The sequence below is a fragment of the Scyliorhinus canicula genome, chromosome 1, assembly GCF_902713615.1.
Source record: "Scyliorhinus canicula chromosome 1, sScyCan1.1, whole genome shotgun sequence".
Classification (NCBI taxonomy): Eukaryota; Metazoa; Chordata; class Chondrichthyes; order Carcharhiniformes; family Scyliorhinidae; genus Scyliorhinus; species Scyliorhinus canicula.
The window spans coordinates 299073177-299097020 of record NC_052146.1 but is presented as its reverse complement, the minus strand read 5'-3'; the positions used below and the strand labels follow the sequence as shown (position 1 = coordinate 299097020).

The 23844-nt window shown below is 44.5% G+C and overlaps 1 protein-coding gene across 2 annotated transcripts in view; it reads left to right on the top strand.

The window, feature by feature from the left end:
• LOC119976069 (keratinocyte-associated protein 3) overlaps positions 1-23844 on the top strand; it is a 76646-nt gene that overhangs the window by 25257 nt on the left and 27545 nt on the right. For both annotated transcript variants that reach the window (XM_038816204.1, XM_038816215.1), the window contains exons 2-3: positions 4482-4666; positions 14697-14756. In XM_038816204.1, coding sequence (XP_038672132.1) covers positions 4482-4666; positions 14697-14756 — 245 coding nt within the window. The remainder of the gene's footprint in view (positions 1-4481; positions 4667-14696; positions 14757-23844) is intronic.

The following is a 23844-nucleotide window of genomic DNA, read 5'->3' as shown; positions in this document are numbered from 1 at the left end:
TCCACTCCCTTCTCCTCCTCCGCTCTCTTCTCCTCCTCCGCTCTCTTCCCCCACTCATAGTAATCTGAAAATCCTGTCTTTTGCACCTGTACATATCTGCTGACCAATTTGTCAGATAGCATGTATGCTGAGGGCGAGTCATGCCAAGTGCAAATCAAAAAGCACTTTGCAAATATTTGTGTTCTTACTCAAATAGCAACTCAGCCTGTCACTCAATACATTTAAACTGCTTTTACAATGCAGGAGCAGCATCAAATTCAACAGCACAGTTTGTCCTCCTCCAACTACTCTGCTTACTAGCCTAAACATTGTCAATCTGTTTTTTTAAATTTATAGAGTACCCAATTTCTTTTTGAGCGATGTGGGGCAGCAGTGCTAACCACTGTGCCCCCCTAAGCATTGTCAATCTGTGAATATTGTTTTGCCATCAACTACAAGTTATATCTCTGAGTGGAAAGGTGATGAGCATGACTTGTGTGTGAATTGGATTATATTGAGTGAGGGTTGCGCCTCAGCAGCCTCACCCTCTCGTCCTGGCCTTTCTTGGTCCAGTGCAAGATGAGTCTAGATGGCTGGTGATGGGCCAGATGCAGTGGGTGACCACTTCTGTGTCTTTCTGAGCTCTATGGTTTCACAATGCCATCAAGACCATTGGATTGAATGGCGGCATGGTGGCACAGTGGTTAGCACTGCAGTCTCACGGCGCCGAGGACCCAGGTTCGATCCCGGCTCTGGGTCACCGTCCATGTGGAGTTTGCACATTCTCCTCTTGTCTGCATGAGTTTCACCCCCACAACCCAAAAAAGTGCATGGTAGGTGGATTGGCCATGCTAAATTGCCCCTTAATTGGCAAAAAATAATTGGGTACTCTAAATTTATTTTTAAAAGGCAATTGAATTTGTGTCAACCATCCAATCCACCAGAATCCATCTTCACATTCAGGGTAAACCAGTCCCTGAATAGGGTGTCCTGACGGTTACCCTCTCCTGGTTTGGTGGATTACTGCGGTGTGGCTACTCTGGCTTGTTAACATCTGGGAGCCACAGGTGTGAGCTGGGTAAAAGTGAAGACCAGGTCAAGATGAGCCACTCCACAGAGCTCATGCCTGACAGGTGCCACCCTGCCTTTCTACCCTTTATGAGTCAGTGCCTCCTCTGGAATAGTCTGCGGTAACCTGTCTTGTGCGTGCTCGACCCATAACCCAGAGGTTGTTGGATCAATATCAATCTCTGCTATTGAAGGGAACACAATGTACACTGCATGACACAAGAGTGCTTATTGGTTGGCAAGATTGGTAGGGGCGTGCTATGGAGAATGCACCAGGGAACAGTTAACTGCCAAGTTTTCATTCAAATTCAAACCAGGCAGTCAACTCTCATTGCTCAATTGCCATGGGGAACGAACCAGGGAATAGCTGTCCCCAAAGCTTTTGTTTAGTTGAAAGTGGTGCAATGCATGGATATGCTACTTCTGTCTGCAAAGGACAAGCCCAGTGTGTGAAATATATGTAGCTTCTAGGATGAGTCACACTGTGAACCCGAATAATAATCTTAAATTGATTATGGTTGTGTGTGTGTATAACTCTTAGCACAATCAGGATTGTTAAGCAAGTACAGTCCAGTTGCTGAATTGCACATGTGCCTTAAGTTTTGAGTTTTGCAAGCATGGACTGCTTGGGTATAGTCAGTACTTTGCCTGTTGGAAACAGCCAAAGGGATGTGCTCTTTTGTACGATCCCTTGTTGTCCGCATTACAATTGGTATTCTTGAGAACAATCCTGATGGGTGCAAGATGAAAAACCTCAACAACATGTCTCAGTTCTCAGCAATATCTCAGTACTTGGAGCACTTACAAAGAGTGACTGAAACATGGCTAGCTTAGTCAGTAGAGCAAAAGACTCTTAATGACATGGTAGTGGGTTCAAGTCCCAGTGTGGGTGTTTGTGTTTTTTGTAATGTCTCACTTTGTAAATTGACCTAAAACTGAGTAAATATTGGCCTCTGGATTCCTTTATGAACTAGCTGTAAGAAGTGTAATGAGAAATTGCTCCTTGCTCTTTCCCGTCGCCCTGCAAGTTCCTTTTCAAACATTTATCTGATTCTTTTTTGAAAGTTACTATTGAATCTACTTCCACCAAGTTTCCAAACAGTGCGTTCTAAATCATATCTTGCTGTGTAAAAGAAGTTATCATCTCCTCTGTGCGACTTATCTTAAAATAGTTGGCAGCATGTCGGCACAGTGGTTAGCACTGCTGCCTCACGGGGACCCGGGTTCGATCCCGGCCACGGGTCACTCTCCGTGTGGAGTTTGCACATTCTCCCCGTTGTCTGCGTGGGTCTCACCCTCACAACCCAAAAAGATGTGCAGGGTAGGTGGATTAGCCACGCGAAATCGACTCTTAATTGGGGGGGGGAAAAAAAATTGGATACTCTAAATTTAAAACAACTGTGTCCAGTGGTTACTGATTTCCTGCCGGTGGAAACAACTTCTCCCCACCTACCCCTGCCTCAATCCTTCATAATTTTGAACACTGTCCCTGTGCCCGCTTTTTCACTTTAAGGGGAACAATCCCAGTTTCCCCCTCTCGCTGAGCTCTCTCGTTCCTGCTTCCATTCTAATAAATCTTTCTACCTTCTCCAAGGCCTTAACACCCTATAGTGCAATGCCTAGAGACGTTTTGCCTGCTCCATTTGGCTCTCCTATCTTTCTTCCCTTTAGAGACTTGGATTCATCCAAACCTTTGCTGTCTGTGTCCTGGCGCACCCTTCCATTTATCATTCATCCCTGTGCTCGCTGAACTACAGTCAATCTCAATTTGCCACTGCCTTGGTTTTAAAATTCCGATCCATGTTTTCAAAGCCCTCCTTGGCCTTGCCCTTGCGATTGCTGTAATCCCCTTGGTGCCCTATAAACTTCTGAGATCTTTTCTATCTAATTATAAACGCTTGCACATCCCTGATTCCCGTTCCCCCACCATCGGTGTGGTGATATGCATCACTGTAAATACACAAGGGGTTAATGTAGATACACTCGGACTAAGTAAACACTAGAGGGAGCACCAGAGACATCATCACACACACACATTCAACCAATAGGTCAGTAAGATAGGACACGACCAATGGCAGTCAAGACACCCATCCAGTTGGTCATCAAATGATACTGCTCTCCCTGGAAAGGTGTTTCACGTGTTAATCATGCTTGATCTGAAGAACTATTTCCAGATTGTTGCTCCTAAATAAAGTTGTTAACCTCGCCTTAGATCACCTATCTGGAACCTTGTTGCATAAATGAATTTACACGCCCCATTCCCACGTCAACAGTATGATTGGTAAACTCTTTGTGACGTATAATAACAATAATAACCTTTTATTGTCACAAGTATGAAGTTACTGTGAAAAGCCCCGAGTCGCCACATTCCGGCGCCTGTTCAGGTAAGCTGGTCCGGGAATTGAACCCGTACTGCTGGCATTGTTCTGCATCGCAGACTAGCATTGTTCTGAGCTAAACCAGCCATTTTAATTATCTATTTAATTTGGGCAATCACCAAGTTTGTTGTGTTAACGCTGGGGCTTGTTCAGTTCGCCTTGAGAGAGACCTGGCTCCCGTGAGGTTGCTCCTCATTATTTCATTGCTAATTCCAGCTCTTTCGTCCCAATGGATTAGCCACAGACCCTATAACATTCAGCACAGTTGTTACTAGAAAGCATGAGTGCCCAAACAGTGATGCTGCAAATTGTAGAAACTTGAAATAAATATAGGAATTGGGCGGGAGATGGGTCTGCAGCTGGAAAGGAAAGAGGGACCTGAGGTGGGAAAGTGGCGATGAGGCCGAGAGGAGATCAGCCATGATCGTATTGCATGGCGGAGCGGGCTCGAGGGGCTGAATGTCCCACCTCTGCTCCTAGTTCATACAGTCTTAATCACTTTCTTTATTTCTGATCCAATTCTCGCTCCTCCCCTTCTCTTTTTTGTTTGTTTTTATAAATGTAGAGTACCCAATTCATTTTTTCTAATTAAGGGGCAATTTAACGTGGCCAATCGACCTAGCCTGCACATCTTTTGGATTGTGGGGGCGAAACCCACGCGAACACGGGGAGAATGTGCAAACTCCACACGGACAGTGACCCAGAGCCGGGATCGAACCTGGGACCTCGGCACCATGAGGCAGCAGGGCTCCACTGCGCCACCGTGCTGCCCTCCCCTTCTCTTCTGAAGCGTCATCCCTTGGGCACCTTCATGGCCTGTCCAAACATATTCAATACTGCATGCTCTTGCAGCCAAAAGAGAGAGGAGGCAACTTTGAATATATTCACGTTTGAAATTGAATTGCTCAATTTTTTGCACTTGGGGAATTGAGTGGGAGGCTAGAAAAGTGGAGTCGATGTACAGGTTCAGCCATGATCTCTCTATCGAGCATGCTCAATGGGTTGTGTGTGGCCTTTGTTTTGTTAACGTATGTAAGTGTTCTTTTCATCCAACAGATAAGGTGACCGGTCCCCGGAATTTGATGCGGAAGGGCATCACGTTGATTTTTATCGGGCATATCAACTTTATTATTGGTGCGATTGTCCATGGCACGGTCTTGAGGCATATCTCAAAGCCTGAGGGCAAGGTGACAGCTGAGTATTCGGTGGCCAACATTATCTGTGTCATCTCCGGTTTGTTGGTGAGTCCTTCTGTTCGATTTGTTTTATCAGTGGGAGCGAATTGTGATCATCCCGCCTGAAATATGGTTTAATTTTCCAGAAGATTGATGGGCATGGCTGCGCTAACAGGCTATTGTCCTTTGGTGAGAGGTTAAGATAACTTGCATTTGGGCAGCACGGTGGCGCAGTGGGTTAGCCCTGATGCCTCACGGCGCCGAGGTCCCAGGTTCGATCCCGGCTCTGGGTCACTGTCCGTGTGGAGTTTGCACATTCTCCCCGTGTTTGCGTGGGTTTCTCTCCCACAACCCAAAGATGTGCAGGGTAGGTGGATTGGCCACGCTAAATTGCCCCTTAATTGGAAAAAATGAATTGGGTACTCTAAATTTATTAAAAAAAAGATAACTTGCATTTCTATAGCGCCTTTCACAGTGTCAGGACATCCTAAAGGGTTAAAAGGCAAGGAAATATTTTCTTCTTAGGTTCACCACTATTGTAATGTAGGAATCGTAAATGTCAATTTCTGGACAGTAAGCTCCCACCAGTAGAAATGTGGTTTAAGCCAGATAATCTGTTTTTGTGATGTTGGTTGAAGGACGAATACTAGCCAGCACACTGGAGAACACTCCTCTGCTGTTTGTGGGATCTTTTATGTCCACCTGAGAGGACCCACAAAGCCTCCATTTAGTATCCAATCTGAAAGACAGCACCTTAGACAGTGTAGCACTTCCCCCTGTACCATACTGTACTGGCAGTGACAGCCAAGAGTTTGTGCTCAAATCACTGGAGTAGCACCTAAACCAACAATCTACTAACAGTCCTATGATCGAGCAAGTGTTTTGGCGAGATGAGATTGAACAGAATGGTTATACAGTTACCAATTTACACTGTGCCCAACATTGTTTGGTCTGAGGAGTGCAAATTTCTTTCAATTTTAGTTTTTATCCATTTATTATTACTTCCATCTATATTTATTCATATTGTCATAATATACATCCATGTATATGATGGAGTGCAGACAGGCAGTGATTGACACACAGGATGACCAGTGAGCACACAGAACACATCAGCCAATCACCAGACAGGACACGGCCACTATAAAGCCAGAGGGCACCAGTTTTCCCGCTCTCTCGGGATCCAGCCTCTGAGACAGTCAGAGTTCGTGAGCAGCAGCTAGTACAAACACCATGTGGTAGTCAGTTAGTCTGGTCAGGCTAGCCTCAGGTCTCCAGTTAAGTCAGCATAGTGTCAACCCACAGTTAAGCATGTAATATAGTTAGATGTTAAATAAAATTGTGTTGCATCTCATCAAGTGTTGGAAGCCTGTCTCTCGCTACACTGCATCAAACGCAGTCCACATAGACCCAGCCTGCCCAACACATCACATATTACTTCAGTAGATGACTGCACCATAAACCGGATCCGATCTTCTAATGGGAGAGATTGTTACATTCTCAGCGAGAATGAGACGGTGCTGATTTGAGAAGAGAACTTGGTTTCCATGAAGGCAAAAACCATCCACGCCGTTTGGGATTTGAAATGTAATCATTACCACAGGTCCTATCTGGCTCACTGTTGTCATGTGACCTCGGTCATGAGGGACTCCCTGCAGGCAGCCATTTTACGTTCTGATCAATAAAGACATAAGACTCGTCTCTGAGTGCATAACATGGTGTCAGGAGTGGGACTGAGATTGAGTTTTGAAAAGCTGGAAAAGAAACCACAGCCACTGAGCGCGGAACACTGAAATGTTCAAACCTGCGAAAAGCTGCTGAAAAAAATAACACAGGAAAAGCTAACACAAGCTGAAGGCTGCAAGTAAAATACTGGGTGAGTCAAAAATGGCTGTACAGTTTCAATTCCCGGCTCCTGTCGAACGTTTAGGAGATAAACAGCAGAGCTAGTAATTCTTTCACTTGCAACTGAAAAACTACAGGATTGCAAAAGATTTAATTAAGAGGCGGGAGTCAGTACGATTGGTGGTACATTTTTAAACATAAATTTAGAGTACCCTTTTTTTCCCAATTAAGGGGCAATTTAGCATGGCCAATCCACCTAACCTGCACATCTTTGGGTTGTGGGGGTGAAACGCATGCAGGGCAGGGATTCGAACCCGGGCCCTCAGTGCCGCAGTCCCAGTGCTAACCACTGCGCCATATGCCACCCCTATGATTGGTAGTACTTTTAACACTGCTGGGGAGAGGCTGCAACAAATTGTATTCTACCCTAAATCTATCTGAAGAACAAAAAATATACTGCAAAAGTTTTGAAAGTCGTGAATGCGCACCTTGAACCCCAGGTGAATGTAACTTATGAGTGGTATACATACCACTTGTGCACAACATTCGGGCTCAAGGTGAAAAAGAATCCGTTGATCAGTATGTGACTGCAGTAATACTGCCCGTAGAATCCTGTGTATTCGGGCAACTAAAATATGACATTATTAAAGATAGGATTGTCTTAGGCAAAAGAGATCCTGCAGTCAGAGAGGAGAAACTGACTCTCAAGAAAGCGATAGACATGAGCAGAAATTAGGTGGTTGTAAAACGTCAGCTAGAGCACATGTATGTCAGAACCGACAAGCTGATGCTGAGAGCCATTCCAGGCCGAAAGAACAGAGCAATCGCAGGCAAAGGGCAGGTTGCAAATACTGTGGAATTGTCTAGTGTGGGGAAAGCAGTGTTTTACTGCAAGAGGCCGAATCATTTCGCACACAAGTATTTGGCTAGAAAGAAGCAAAACAAGCCAATGCTGATGGCCATTCGAGTGATATCAGCAGAAGACTCTTACTAAGCACTTTCCATTATACAACAGATTTGTTCCGCCCTATGAGAGATTTGTGACTGTTACAATGATGACCCGTAGAAGTAGAACACCAAGCGAACGGCAAGTGTCAGATGGACACTGGTGCGTTATGCAACATCGTGACTGCTTCAGACCTGGGCAAAGTGGCTCAACATGGTGATCCAAAAATCAAGCCCTCTAAAGTAAAGTTGAGGCAGTGTGATGGCACAGTACTCATACTGAGGGGACAAATCTGTCCCAATGCAATGGCAGAAATGAAGATCTGGCGTTCCAGATCATGAACGGTATGCAACAGTCGCTCACCTCAGCTGACGCAAGTCGAAAGCTTGGACTGGTAAGGCTAAACGTGCCAACAGAGATTTACAACATGTCGCAGCATGTGAAACCATCGCATGCTGAAAAGATCCTAGATGAGTACAAATATGCGTTTACAGGTTTTGGATGTCTAACTGGAGAATATAATCTCAAAGTAGATGAGAATCTAAAACCAATTCAGCCTGTGCCGAGAAGAGCTCCAGCTGCCTTCAACGCAAACCTAAAAGATCAAATAGAAGAGCTGGAAACGGAGGGAGTAATCGAGAGCGTGACAACCCCTACAGATTGGATTAGCAGCATGGTAGCAGTGAAACAACCTGTAAAGCTGAGACTATGCTTAGACCCAAAAGATCTAAATAAAGCAAAGAGTTCTCCCTACCCCATGCCAACCATCAAAGGGATTTTGCCACAACTTGCATTGGATTTCCATTCAATTAATTTTTTAAAATATGGAATTAAAGGCTAGTCTCAGTAATGGTGACCATGAAACTGTCATTGATTGTCACAAAACCCCATCTGGTTCATGAATATCCTTTTTAGGGAAGGAAATCTACCGTAGATGATTCTCCAGATACACAGCAATGTGGTTGGCACTTAACAAGCGAATTGATTCTATGGATTACAAATGGTGGCCTTCCCAGCAACACCCACATCTAATCAAAGAATAATCTTTTTTTAAAAAGTTATGCATGGTGGACCTCACTGGTTCCCATGATTCATTAACTTCCGTAAGTGTCAGGCGTGGCTAAAGTTGGTAGCACACTCAACTGAGTTAGAATGCAGTCCTGCGCACAGAATGTAAACTGACCCCCCTGACCGTACTGAGGCAATGCTGCACTGTCAGAGGCGCTATCTTTAAATGAGGTTTTTTTAAAATATAAATTTAGAGTACCCAATTCTTTTTTTTCCAATTAAGGGGCAATTTAGCGTGGCCAATCCTCCAGCCCTCAACACCTTTGGGTTGTGAAAGTGAGACCCACACAGACATGAGGAGAATGTGCAAACTCCATATGGACAGTGACCTGGGGCTGGGATGGAACCTGGGTCCTCAGCGCCGCGAGGCAGCAGTGCTAACCACAATGCCACCGTGCCACCCTATCTTTAAATGAGATGTTAAACCAAGGGCCTGTCGGGGCAGCACGGTGGCACAGTGGTTAGCACTGGGACTGCAGCACTGAGGACCCGGGTTCGAATCCCGGCCCTGGGTCACTGTCCGTGTGGAGTTTGCACATTCTCCCCGTGTCTGGGTGGGTTTCACCCCCACAACCCAAACAGATGTGCAGGTTGGGTGGATTGGCCAATTTAGCCCCTTAATTGGGAAAAAAAATAATTGGGTACTCTAAATTTATTTTAAAAAAACAAGGGCCTGTCTGCCCCCTCAAATGGACGTTACAGGTCCCGCCGCACTATTTTGCTGAGCAATATTTATCCTTCAACCAACATTGTTTCCTCAACAAAAAGATTATCTGGACATTATCACATTGCTGTTTGTGGGAGCTTGCTGTGTCCAAATTTGCTGCCACGTTTCCTGCTTTGCTTCCAAAGAAAAGAAGACTTTGCTGGCTGTAACGTGTTTAAAATGTCCTGTGGTTGCCATACGTGTGATCTAAATGCAAGTCTTTTGACCATCAGCAAAGCTCTTTGGGGAACTGACTAACGTGGAGTGAAGTTGATGTGTAGGGTCTCCTGTGTATCCCATTTCTGTGTAATGCCTCTCCTGTCCCCTTTCTTCCTCTCTCCATCCCCCATTGGAGTAATTGCTAGCTCCCTGAGACAATTAATCTGTATCATTCCTCCGTCCAAGCTGCATGAATCAACTTTTATTCCAGATCCTCTCGTCCCCCCCTCCCCCAAAACTTCACTCTGCCTGCCATTGCAAAAATATTACTCTGAACTTTGTTTGTCTTCACACTCAAGTTGTGCATTCATTTCTTCATCTCATTTCTTCATTTTGTTCCTTGCCGCAGTACGAAATAAAGGGGGAAATAATAGGATAAGTTTTAATTCTATTGCCCTCTTAACTTAAATCATTCCAAGTTGTCACATGGAGTGTTAATCATAGAATCTACGGCACGGAGCCAGGCCCGTAGGCCCAAACTGGTCCATGCCAACCAAAAAGCCCATCTAAGCTAATCCCATTTGCCTGCAGTTGGTTGATTTTCCTCTAAACCTTTCCGATCCATGTATCTGTCCAAATGCCTTTTCAATGTTGTCAATGTCCCTGCCTCAACCACTTCCTCCGGCAGCTCATTCCACATATGTACCACCCTCTGTGTAAAAAATGTTGCTCCTCTTGTTCCCATTAGGGTCTGTTTAGCACAGGGCTAAATCGCTGGCTTTGAGAGCAGACCAAGCAGGCCAGTAGCACGGTTCAATTCCCATAACAGCCTCCCGAAACAGATGCCGGAATGTGGCGACTAGGGGCTTTTCACAGTAACTTAATTTGAAGCCTACTCGTGACAATAAGCGATTTTCATTTTCATTTTCATTTCATTAATTCTTTCCCCTCTTAACTTAAACATATGCCCTCTAGTTCACGATTTCCCCAACCCTGGGAAAAAGACTGAGTGCATTCACCCTATCCATGCCTCTCATGATCTTATACACCTCTCTCAGATCACCCCTCTTTCTCCTACGTTCTGAAGAAAAAAGTCCGAGCCTGCCCAATCTCTCCCCATAACTCAGTCCCTTGAGTTCTGGCAACATCCTTGTAAATCTCTTCTGCACTCTCTCCAGGTTCATAACAATTTTCCTATAACAAGGTGACCTAAACTGAACACAAGGTGCGGCCTCACTAACAACTGCAACATAACTTCCTAACTTCTATACTCAATGCCCTGACAAATGAAGGCCACCATGCCAAAAGCCTTCTTCACTGCCCTATCTACCTGTGACCCCACCTTTAGAGAACCGTGCACCTGAACTCCAAGGTCCCTCTGTTCCTCGATACTCCCTAAGGTTCTACCATTCACTGTGAAAGTCCTACCAGGGGCTGGTTTAGCACACTGGGCTAAATCGCTGGCTTTGAATGCAGACCAAGGCAGGCCAGCAGCACGGTTCAATGCCCGTACCAACCTCCCCGAACAGGCACCGGAATGTGGCGACTAGGGGATTTTCACAGTAACTTCATTTGAAGCCTACTTGTGACAATAAGCGATTTTCATTTTCATTTCATTGCTTTTACTTTCCAAAATGCGACACCTCACAGTTATCTGTATTGATATTTGTTGGCTGACTTCCCCAGCTGATAAGATCCGGCTGCAATTTTTGATAACCTTCCTAACTGTCTACTATACCTATATCCTGGGAGGGAAATTTGCTACGGCTCTTCGGGGGTTTAATCTAATTTGTCAGGGGGATGGGAAAACGAACTGTAGGCCAGTGTCGAGAGTAGTGAGGTACTGAGGAGGGTATCAAGGTCGCAGGAGTGTACCGGCAGACAGAAAGGTCGGTTGAAGTGTTTCTACTTCAATGCAAGGAACATACGGAATAAGGTAGGTGAACTTGGAGCGTGGATTGGTACTTGGGACTATGATGTTGTGGCCATTACGGAGACATGGTTAGAACAGGGACAGGAATGGTTGTTGGAAGTTCCGGGGTATAGATGTTTCAGTAAGAGTAGGGAAGGTGGTAAAAGAGGTGGAGGAGTAGCATTGTTAATCAAGGATAGTTTAACAGCTGCAGAAAGGCAGTTCGAAGGGGATCTGCCCACTGAGCTAATATGGGCTGAAGTTAGAAATAGGAAAGGAGCGGTCATGTTGTTAGGAGTTTTCTATAGGCCCCCAAATAGTAATGGAGATGTGGAGAAAGAAATTGCAAATTCAGATTATGGATAGGTGTGGAGGTCTCAGGGTAGTTGTCATGGGTGACTTTAACTTTCCAAATATTGATTGGATCCTCTATAGGTCGAACAGTTCGGATGGGGCAGTTTTTGTACAGTGTGTGCAGGAGGGTTTCCTGACACAATATGTGGATAGGCCGACAAGAGGCGGGGCCACATTGGATTTGGTACTGGGTAATGAACTGGGCCAAGTGTTAGATTTGTTTGTGGGAGAGCACTTTGGAGATAGTGACCACAATTCGGTGTCTTTCACTATTGCAATGGAGGGGGATAGGGCCATACGGCAGGGCAAGGTTTATAATTGGGGGAGGGGTAGTGACTAAGAATTAGGGAGCATAAGATGGGAACAGAAACTGTCAGGGAAAGGCACAAATGAAAAGTGGAGCTTGTTCAAGGAACAAATACTGTGTGTCCCTGTCAGGCAGGGAGGAAATGGCCGTGTGAGGGAACCATGGTTCACAAAAGAGGTTGAATGTCTTGTCAAGAGGAAAAAGGAAGCGTATGTAAGGATAAGAAAACAAGGTTCAGTTGGGTCGCTTGAGGGTTACAAGATAGCAAGGAATGAGCTAAAAAAAAAGGGCTTAGGAGAGCGAGGAGGGGGCATGAGAAGTCCTTGGCGGGTCAGATCAAGGAAAACCCCAAGGCTTTTTACTCTTGAATGAATACTTTTCTTCAGTGTTCACCAATGAGAGGGGCAATGTTTTTGAGGATGAGAGTGTGATACAGGCGGGAAGGCTGGAGGAGGTAGATGTTCTGAGGAAGGATGTATTAGCAATTTTGAAAAACCTTAGAGTCGACAAGTCCCCTGGGCCAGATGGGATATATCCAAGGATTCTTTGGGAGGCAAGGGATGAGATTGCAGAGCCTTTGGCTTTGATCTTTGGGTCCTCACTGTCCACAGGGATAGTTACAGAGCACTGGAGAGTGGCGAATGTTGTTCCTCTGTTCAAGAAAGGGAATAGGAATGACCCTGGTAATTATAGGCCGGTTAGTCTTTCTTCGGTGGTCGGTAAGTTAATGGAAAAGGTCCTGAAGGATAGGATTTATGACCATTTGGAAAGATGCAGCTTAATCCGGGATAGTCAACATGGATTCGTGAAGTGTAAGTCTTGCCTCACAAATTTGATTGAATTCTTTGAGGAGGTAACTATGTGTGTAGATGAAGGTAGAGCAGTTGATGTCGTATACATGGATTTTAGTAAGGCGTTTGATAAGGTTCCCCATGGTCGGCTTATGAAGAAAGTATGGAGATGTGGGATAGAGGGAAATTTGGCCAATTGGATAAGTAACTGGCTATCACATAGAAGACAGAGGGTGGTGGTGGATGGAAAATTTTCAGACTGGAGACCAGTTACCAGCGGTGTACCACAGGGATCAGTGCTGGGTCCTCTGCTATTTGTGATTTTTATCAATGACTTGGAGGAGGGGGCTGGAGGGTGGGTCAGTAAATTTGTTGATGACACCAAGATTGATGGAGTAGTGGATAAGGGCTGATGTAGGCTGCAAAGAGACATTGATAGGATGCAGAGATGGGCCACAAAATGGCAGATGGAGTTTAACCCTGATAAGTGCGAGGTGATTCATTTTGGTAGAAAAAATTTGAATGCGGATTACAGGGTCAACGGCAGGGTTCTAAGGAATGTGGAAGAACAGAGAGAACTTGGGGTTCATGTCCACAGATCTCTGAAGGTTGCCACTCAAGTGGATAGAGCCGTGAAGAAGGCTTATAGTGTGTTAGCGTTTATTAACAGGGGTCTTGAGTTTAAGAGCTGCGGGGTTATGCTGCAACTGTACAGGACCCTGGTGAGACCACATTTGGAGTATTGTGTGCAATTCTGGTCACCTCACTATAGGAAGGATGTGGAAGCATTGGAAAGGGTGCAAAGGAGATTAACCAGGATGCTGCCTGGTTTGCAGGCCAGGTCTTATGAGGAAAGGTTGAGGGAGCTAGGGCTTTTCTCTTTGGAGCAGAGGAGGATGAGAGGCGACTTAATAAAGGTTTAAAAGATGATGAGGAGGATAGATAGAGTGGACGTTCAGAGACTATTTCCTCGGGTGGATGTAGCTGTTACAAGGGGGCATAACTATAAGGTTCAGGGTGGGAGATATAGGAGGGATGTCCGAGGTAGGTTCTTTACTCAGAGAGTGGTTAGGGTGTGGAATGGACTGCCTGCTGTGATAGTGGAGTCGGACACTTTAGGAACTTTCAAGCGGTTATTGGATAGGCACATGGAGCACACCAGAATAACAGGGAGTGGGATAGCTTGATCTTGGTTTCAGACAAAGCTCGGCACAACATCGAGGGCCAAAGGGCTTGTTCTGTGCTGTGCTGTACTGTTCTATGTTCTATTTTAGTGTCAAGAGCTTAGGGCCTTGGAATCACAGAAAACAGCTGGCTTGTAATGCAGAGCAAGGCAGCAGCGCGGGTTCAATTCCCGTACCAGCCTCTCCGAACAGGCGCCGGAATGTGGCGACTAGGGGCTTTTCACAGTACCTTCATTAAAGTCTACTTATGACAATAAATGATTATTGCGGTGCAGAAGAGGCCATTCGGCCCATCGAGTTTGCACTGACACACATGAAAGACGCCAAACCTGCCTACCTAATCCCATTTGCCAGCACGTGGCCCGTAGCTGAAGGTGTGGCCACCAATGTTGAAGCGATTAAAATGGGAGATGTGCAAGAGACCAAAGTTAGAGGGGCGCCGCCAACTCCTGAGGACTTGGAGAAGGTTACAGAGACGGGGAGGGGATTGCTAATGCTGGATCCAGAAACAAAAGATACTGGGAAAATCCACAGGGCAATGCACATTTCTGAAAGGAGGATGATATACATCCCTGGTAGAGATCTGTGGACCAACATTCGGCACTTGAAACATTGAACTCTCCTTTGCTGTGTGTTTGCATCATATTTATTCCCTCTTTCCTTGCAACAGTCTCTTGGCAACAGTATCACGCCTGCCATACAGGCTGCTGTATTGTTTGTTTAATGTAACGTCATTCTTCAACTCTTCCAGGGGACTTTGGGAAATCCAGAACTCGGTTCAGCTCTGGGAGTGACTAATTGGAGTTTCTACTGTTTTTATTCTTCAGAGTATCATAACTGGGATCATTGCCATTCTGGTCTCACGAAATCTAAACAAAATAAACCTGGTAAGTGGTTTAATTTTTGTCACGTATTTAAAAACAAAAGGAAATAAATGTTAATGGTATTTTTTTTAAAACAATTGTTTTTCAACTTTTGCAAACATGAAAATAACAGGATGGAATAGCCACAGCAAGGTTTATGTAGGGGAATATTTGTATAGTTTAGTAATGACGGTGAAAATGTCAGTATTTGGCGTTACCACTCTCCTAAGACTGATGGCAACTTTTGGAGTCTGCATATGCAGTTAAACATGGAAATCCTGAAGTTGTCAGTGATTCAGTGCTTCCCCACATGGTGAGCTGTTGAAAGTCCCCCCTGCCACCCCACATTCTGCAATCAATTATAAATCACTGAAATGAGCAAAACTTGCCCTCTATGCATTATTAGTCTTGCTGTAAGAATCCTTGAAATAATTATACCTTGTTCTTAGAATCATTGAATTTACAGTGCAGAAGGAGGCCATTCGGTCCATCAAGTCTGCACCAGAACTTGGAAAGAGCACCCTACTTAAGCCCATGCCTCCACCCTATCCTCGTAACCCAGTAACCCCCACCTAACCTTTTTGGACACTAAGGGCAATTTATCATGGCCAATCCACCTAACCTGCACATCTTTGGACTGTGGGAGGAAACCGGAGCACCCGGAGGAAACCCACACAGACACGGGGAGAACGTGCAGACACCGCACAGACGGTGACCCAAGCCGGGAATCGAACCTGGGACCCTGGAGCTGTGAAGCAATTGTGCTAACCACTGTGCTGCCCTTGTTGAATGAGGTGCGTCCCCATTTTTAGTAGGGAAAATAGCAGGGAAACTATCCTCCTCAACGGATAAAACTGGCTGGCACAGGATCTCACCCCACCCACTCATCTGAAATGCCATAATCTTGATTGGAACACACTGCACGCCCCACAAACTGATAACGGATCCACCTCTCGATGGCGCACCCTATGGTTGATTGTGTACATCCCCAAACGCATCCTCGTAACTGACCTGAGTGGTCAGGCTCAACCGTCCCATGTAAAATCTGGACAACCCCCTTGAGGATGGGTCAGGGAAGACGTGACCACAAGTGGAACATGAGGAGCAGCTCAAATTGTGACTGTGGCCATCCAAGTCAGACCATCACCCACACACTGAACTCCTATCCTGGGAGATCCGTTCCTGGTGGCATCACAACCATTCACATCGCATCAGCTGAAGCCGTTGAATGGATTGTTTTAACCTCCAACATTGAACCCAGCCACATGAGTAAAAATAAAAGTGGTTTGCAAAGTTAATGGATAATGTGAAAACCCTCACTGTACCTGAAAATCAAATTTTATATTTGTGAAATGTCAGATTTCTCCATGAAGATGAAGATTCATATTTTTTAAATGTTTAAGATGTTTAATTTTTCAACTTTCATCTTAGTCCCATGTTTACGTTCCATTCATTTATTTCACTGGAGTGAAGAAGGCAGAGAGGTGACTTGATAGAGGTGTACAAGGTGATGAGATGCATGGATAGAGTGGATAACCAGAGACTTTTCCCCAGGGCGGAAATGGCTGTCACGAGGGGACATAATCTTTTTAATTTTTAATTTTATTTTATAAATTTAAAGTACCCGATTAAATTTTTTCTAATTAAGGGGTAATTTCACGTGGCCAATCCACCTACCCTGTACATGTTTGGGTTGTGGGGGCGAAACCCAAGTAAACACGGGGAGAATGTGCAAACTCCACACGGACAGTGACCCAGGGCCGGGATCGAACCTGGGACCTCGGCGCCGTGAGACAGCAGTGCTAACCACTGCGCCACCGTGCTGCCCTTGAGGGGACATAATTTTAAGGTGATTGGAGGAAGGTATAGGGGAGATGTCAGAGGTCGGTTCTTTACACAGAGTGTGGTGGGTGTGTGGAATGCAGTGCCAGCAGAGGTGATGGAGTCAGTCATTAGGGACATTTTTTTTCTTCCTTTTTTTATAAATTTAGTGTACCCAATTCATTTTTTCCAATTAAGGGGCAATTTATCAAGGCCAATCCACCTAACCTGCACATCTTTGGGTTGTGGGGGTGAAACCACGCAAACACGGGGAGAATGTGCAAACTCCATATGGACAGTGACCCAGAGCCGGGATCGAACCTAGGACCTCGGCGCCATGAGGCAGCAATGCTAACCACTGTGCTGCCCTTCATTAGGGACATTTAAGCAACTTTCGGACAGGCACATGGTCAGCAGTAAATTGAAGGTGTGTAGATTAGGTTAATCTTAGGTTAGGATAAGTGGTCGGCACAAGATCGTGGGCTGAAGGGCTTGTACTGTACTTTACTGTTCTATGCTCACTCACTGTGAAATGTTTAATTAAAAGTGACATTCAGTGCAATACATTCCCTACATTACAACAGGAACAACACTTCAAAAGTACTTCAGTGGAGAGAACAATAAACTATTAATCAGACTCTGGAACCAGTTCATGGACAAAGAGCAGAATGCAGTGGTTATTATACAAGCATTATTAGATACTCTAAGGCAGATAATATGAGTACGATAAGGAAATTAACTTGTGCGTTGTATCAATGCAGGAATCCTCACCTTCTTCAAACGGATATTGTTGCAGAGTGTTGCACACCTTCAATTTGGTTTGAAATCAGGAGGATCCTGCAATGAATACTTCCCCAAATATAATATCTAGTTCATATTTTTACTAGATGTTACTTACGCAGCAAGTTTTTTCAGCAAAAAAAAAAATCAAATTTAATTATTAGTTCACACCGTGGCGCGGTAGCACAGTGGTTAGCAATGTTGCCTCAGCGCCAGGGTCCCAGGTCCGATTCCCGGCTTGGGTCACAGCACTTTCTCCCCGTGTCTGCGTGGGTTTCCTCTGCTGCTGGGGTTTCCCCCACAAGTCCTGAAAGATGTGCTTGTTAGGTGAATTGAACATTCTGAATTCTCCCTCCGTGTACCCGAACAGGTGCCGGAATGTGGCGACATGGGGATTTTCACAGTGACTGCATTGCAGTATTAATGTAAGCCTACTTGTGACAATAATAAAGATTATGATTATTATTATAGTGCGATAATGCTTTCTGTACTCTCTCCTGTGAATCAGAAAGTACCACTCCAGGCTGATGACACGGGTGTCGGATGTGTTATTTTGAGAATGAGTCATTAAACCTAGGTGCAGTATTCCCCCTCGGATGGATATGAAAGATACACAACACTATTTTGAAGAAGAGCTGGAGAGTTCTCCCCAATGCCCTGGCCAATATTTCCCTCCATCAATATAATTTTAAACAAAAGATTATCACATTGATGTGGGTAAACTGACTGCCTGCAAAGCGATAATGACGACACTTCCTAAGTAATTGATTGGCTGTGAAGTACTGTGGGACATCCTGACATCGTGAGAGGTGCTATATAAATTTATTGTACATTGACAGGGTAGTGCAGCTAGGATGAAATTCTATGGTAAAGTCGCGGAGCAAGGTCACCCTTTCCACCCAAACACATGTCTATATAATTAGTGCATCTGCACCTCACTCAGCAATCCTATTAAATTGGCTTGATTTTATGGTCAGCATCTAAATGAAGCCACTCACCACTGACCTCAAAGATTTGGAGATCTCTGTGGTGTGGATTTCCCCTTTCCCAATGGCAGTTTGAATCCTAAGTCAAGGGGATCTCCAGGCATCCAACAGCAGTGATGTTATCAAGCCGGGTAAGCATCCGATCACATTGAAGAATTCTCACAGACAGTTGTTACGAATAGGGGAGAGAGACAGACTGAACGTATGAAATGTTTCTCACTGTCTGCCCATAAGCAGAGGTGTTGTACTTTTTTTAAATGGATTGTGAGTGTATTTCCCTAACCCTCTGCTTGTGACATCAATGTTTGAAGTGACTCTCACCAACCTCTCTTTAGGATTAAATCAGAAGTATTGTTTATTCATGCATTCAAACCTGGCAGATGGTTGTCACAACCACATAGACACACAAGTGCTCAAGGAGGAAATGGGGGGAAAAAAGAATTTTACAACTTAGAATAACTTTAAAAAATAAACCATAGATATGGATGGTCATTCACGTGATGTCACGGTCCTGCGAGGGTTCATTCACGTAGGAGTTAAGGATCAGATGGGTTCAACTATCTGAAAGCAGGAGTTGCATAATTCCTTTAAAGTCGATGAATATGCCAGAGGAGCAGAGGTCATGTGGCGTTGCCCATTGATAAGTCAGTTTTGTATAAACTTTTTTAATATATAAATTTAGAGTACCCAATTTTTTTTTCCAATTAAGGGGCAATTTGGAGTGGCCAATTCACCTGGCCTACACATTTTTGGGTTGTGGGGATGAGACCCACGCAAACACGGGGAAAATGTGCAAACTCCACACTTAACAGTGACCCTGGGCCGGGATCGAAACCGGGTCCTCAGCGCTGTGAGGCAGCAGTGCTAACCACTGAGCCCCCATGCCACCCTTCAGTTTCATATAAACAATCAGTTTCTACATCTCAGGTCAAAATCCATTGTTCACCTTGGGTGATAGATGTTGGCTATTAGAGCCTCTGCAGGTATAACAAGTTTCCATGGCTCTCTCTTTATTATAAGTCTAGGCTGGGGAGGCGGACTGTCTGCTGCTCCCTCGTTTTGTTGTCTGTAATGGACCCACACAATGATAGGTGTGAGATTCCACAAGGATGAGAGTTGAATCTTGACTGTAATTACTGTTAGAAGATTCCAGAACTGCACCATCGTGAAAATTATGTGCCGCAGTGTTTTGAAATGAGTAGATTAAAACAATTTATGTTCTGTTTTGATCTCAATTGATGTTACAACTGGACAAGTCAGATCCCAAGATGGAACCTGGGATGATGGATCCGAACATTTTTACTTTTTGTGTAGACATGTGGATGAACAGCGTCACAGGACTGCTGATTAAATTTTAATGAAAGAGTAAAATATTTATTAAATAAGAAAAGATTAGCCTTCGCTACTCCTTCACCCCAACTATACCTTTACAGATTTGCACAGATCACAAGTTACAAAATCTATCTTGCACTATAATGATCACAGTACGTACACATTCCATGTAAAACAATAGGCGCAATTTAGAAACCAAGTGACAGATGGCACCCAATACAACTTCTGCGGATTTCTCATCAATTCTCCCCAGAGGCTTGTCACACTGTTAGCCAAACGGTCTCGCGGGAACTCTATTTTCCACACACAGGTTTCCAAATTCTGCTCTTAAAGAACATGCCATGGAATCTTGTCCCCAAAAAAGGCTTTTTCTTGGATGCCTTCACCAAGGATCCACCTCCAGGGTTTCAATCTCTTCTTTTGATATTTCTCTGCCCTGGATTGCCACATGCATTCAAGCGTCGACACAATCGCCCAGAAACCCAGGCATGCCAAAAGAACACCACTGCTTCACGGGCTGGTTTAAGGTGCCACCAACCCTTTGATCAGCTCCGATATCTGGCTTTCTGCAAGCTGACTTTAACTCTGATTCCTGCAGCCGTCTCTTTAATTCAAATCCTTTCTTTGGTCTTTACTTTAATTTATCTGAACAGGATTTTCTTCAGGTTCCTGTTCTTGTTCCTGAACTTAATTGTCTTCCTGGGACATTCTTTTGTCCACACCACCTTGTTTCTGGTACTTTCTTTTTGGAAATACTCTCTGCAGTTCCCTGCCCTGGGTATAGATGCTCCTGACACTAGCTTACAACTAACTCAAAAGCGCATGGTGTCTCAGTGTGGTCCCTGGTTGCTAAACAGCAGCCTAGTTTTTCTCTAGACCCTGTTTGCTTTAATATTGTAAAACCGTCATTACAATGCAGGCACCTTTTTGAAGAAGTTATATTGACGTTCTTCCCCGTTGAAATACAGAAATGCAAAATTAAGCTGACTTAAAGCTATACCTTATTTCTAATACCCACAAAAACAAATATAAATTACTTTAAACTACCTCAATTTCCTGACAGATCACTTTCATGTCTGACAGACATAGCACAGCAAATCAGGAAAGAAAGATCAAAGGACCAGCATTTAAATAGCACCTTTCACAACTACTGGAAGACCCAAGTGCTTTCCAACCTGACACAAAATGCCATTCTGGTGGCATTATCATCAAATCCACCTTTTTGACTGTACAATTTACTACTTTGGCAGTGTTATGACATAATCCCATGTGTATGCCACAACCGTTTATTTTGCTCAGGTCGAAGTTGAAGTATCAAACTCCTTAAAAACTATTTTGAAAATATGAAGTTTCATCTGAATGGAGAAATTTGATATTCTGGAAATATAAAATTAGATTTTCAGGTAGTGAAGATACCTATGAACTTGGTGCACCACATTATTTTTGTTTGAGCATCTCGCCTTGTTCCACCTGTCACAGTGTAACTTCAAAATCCTTTTTGCCGACTGTCCTCAAGCCCCCACATTTTTCCCTCTCGGCCTCTGTAATGTTCGACTCCTTAATTTTGCTTTTCACGGGCAGCACGGTGGCCTAGTGGTTAGCACAACCGCCTCACGGCGCTGAGGTCCCAGGTTCGATCCCGGCTCTGGGTCACTGTCCGTGTGGAGTTTGCACATTCTCCCCGTGTCTGCGTGGGTTTCGCCCCCACAATCCAAAAATGTGCAGAGTAGGTGGATTGGCCACGCTAAATTGCCCCTTAATTGGAAAAAATAATTGGGTAATCTAAATTAAAAAAAAAAAAAAAAAAATTTTGCTTTTCATGCTCTTTCTGCTCCTTGCTTTTTTCCCCCTTGCTTTCTAACTTTTAACTCTGCAAAATGGTCTTGTCCTGCTGCAAGGGAGAGAGCTGACTGGCAAGTACTGGGTAAGGTGGATACAACTTTTATCACTTATAGTTTGAAAATACGTTTTGTGGTTTATAATCTGTAAGGACTATAATTGGTAATAACGAGGACAGGGAAAGAAAGCCATAAAGAATTGGGTATAATCCAATATCAAGCATCTTCCAAAGCTTTAATTTAAGAGGTTAAGTCATGGCAGGAGAGCTCAAAGTCTTGGTTTGCTCCTCTTGCTCTATGTGGGAAGTTGGGAACATTTCCAGTGCCCGGGACCAGAATGTGTGCAGGAAGTGTCACCAGCTACAGGATTCCCGGGATTTGGAGCTGGAGCAGCAGCTGGGGACATTGGCGCATCCGCGAGATGGGGAGTGTCATGGATAGTACGTATAGAGAGGTGGTCACATCGCAGGCTTAGACTCCACAGGCAGGCATGGACTGGGTGAGCACCAGGCAGAGCAAGAGAGCTAGGTAGGCAATGCAGGAACCTCCTGTTGCCATTGCTCTGCAAAACAGATGTACCGCCTTGGATATTATTGAGGGGAACGACCTCTCAGGGGAAAACAGCAACAGCCAGTTTTGTTCCACCACAGTTGGTTCTGCTGCAGATTGGAGGAGTATTAAGTGTGCAAATGCAATAGTTATAAGGGATTCAATTGTAAGAGGAATAGATAGGCGTTTCTGTGGCTGCAAATGAAACTTCAGGATGGTATTTTGAGTCCCTGGTGCTGGGGTCAAAGATGTCTCGAAGCGGTTATAGGAGGGGTCGTGATACACATATCAGTGCCAAAGACATAGGTAAAAGAATGGATGAGGTCCTAAAAGCAGAATATAGGGAGTCAGGAAGAAAGTTCAGAAGTCGGACCTCAAAAGGTAATGATTTCAAGATTACTACCGGGGCAATGTGCTAGTCAGAGAAGAAGTAGCAATATATATCTGATGATATGTGGCTGAGGACATGGTGTGAGGGGGAGGGTTTCTGATCCTTGGGGCATTGGGATGGGTTCTGCAGGAGGTGGGACCTGTACAAACTGGACGGGTTCCACCTGGACAGGACCGGAACTGATGTTCTTCAGGGGGTACTTGCTAGGGAGATCGGGGAGGTTTAGACTAATATGGCAGGGGGATGGGAGCCTATGTAAGGATTCGGAGCAGGGGAAATCAAGAAAAGATAAAAAGACAGCAAGGAGAACATGAAAAGTGATAGGCAGAGAAATCAAGGGTCTGTATCAGATAATGATGCTGTAAAAAATAGTAGGGACGGGACAAGGAATGTTAAAAGGACTAACCTTAAGGTTTGGCACCTGAATGCGCAGAACATTCAAAATAAAATGAATGAATTAGTTGCGCAGATGGATGTTAAGGGATATAATATAGGTGGGATGACAGAGACATGGCTCCAAGGTGACCAGAGATGAGAGCCAAACATTGAGGACTATTCAGTGTTTAGGAAGGACAGATAGAAAGGAAAAGGTGGTGGAGTTGCATTGTTGATTAAAGAAGATATTAATACAATATTGAGGAAAGATATTAACACAGTCAATGTGGAATCTGTCTGGGTCAAGTTAAGAACCATCAAGGGGCAAAAAACACTCGTAGGGGTGGTAATTACATCACCAAAGTGCAGTGGTAATGTTGGGAATAGCATTAGACAGGAAATCAGAGATGCATGTGATGAAGGAACATCTGTGATTATGGGTGACTTTAATCTATATATAGATGGGGTGAGTCAAATTAGTCCCAGTACAATAGAGAGAGAATTTCAGGAGTGAGCACGTTGTTATTATTTTAATGGGTGTGAATTGGGAGAGGTAAATACTCAGCAAGAACTTGGTATCCTCCTGAATCAGTCGCGGAAAGTAAGCACGCAGGTACAGCAGGAAGTAAAGACGGCAAATAGTATGATGGCCTTCATAGCGAGAGTATAGGAATAGGGTTATTTTACTGCAATTCTAGTACACTGGTTTAGCACACTGGGCTAAATCGCTGGTTTTTAAAGCAGACCAAGGCAGGCCAGCAGCACGGTTCAATTCCCGTACCAGCCTCCCTGAACAGGCGCCAGAATGTGGCGACTAGGGACTTTTCATAGTCACTTCATTGCCGTGTACTCGTGAGAATAAGCGATTTTCAATTCAATTCTATAGGATGAGGTCACTCTCTGGTGTTCTTTGTGTTGCTTATTCAGGATGGTTGGCGTAGTGTCCACAAAGACCACAGTATAGCTTTTACTTAAACAAAGCTCTGATTTTATTTACACCAGTGAACTGGGTTTCGACCCTTAGTCCTTTAGATCACAGA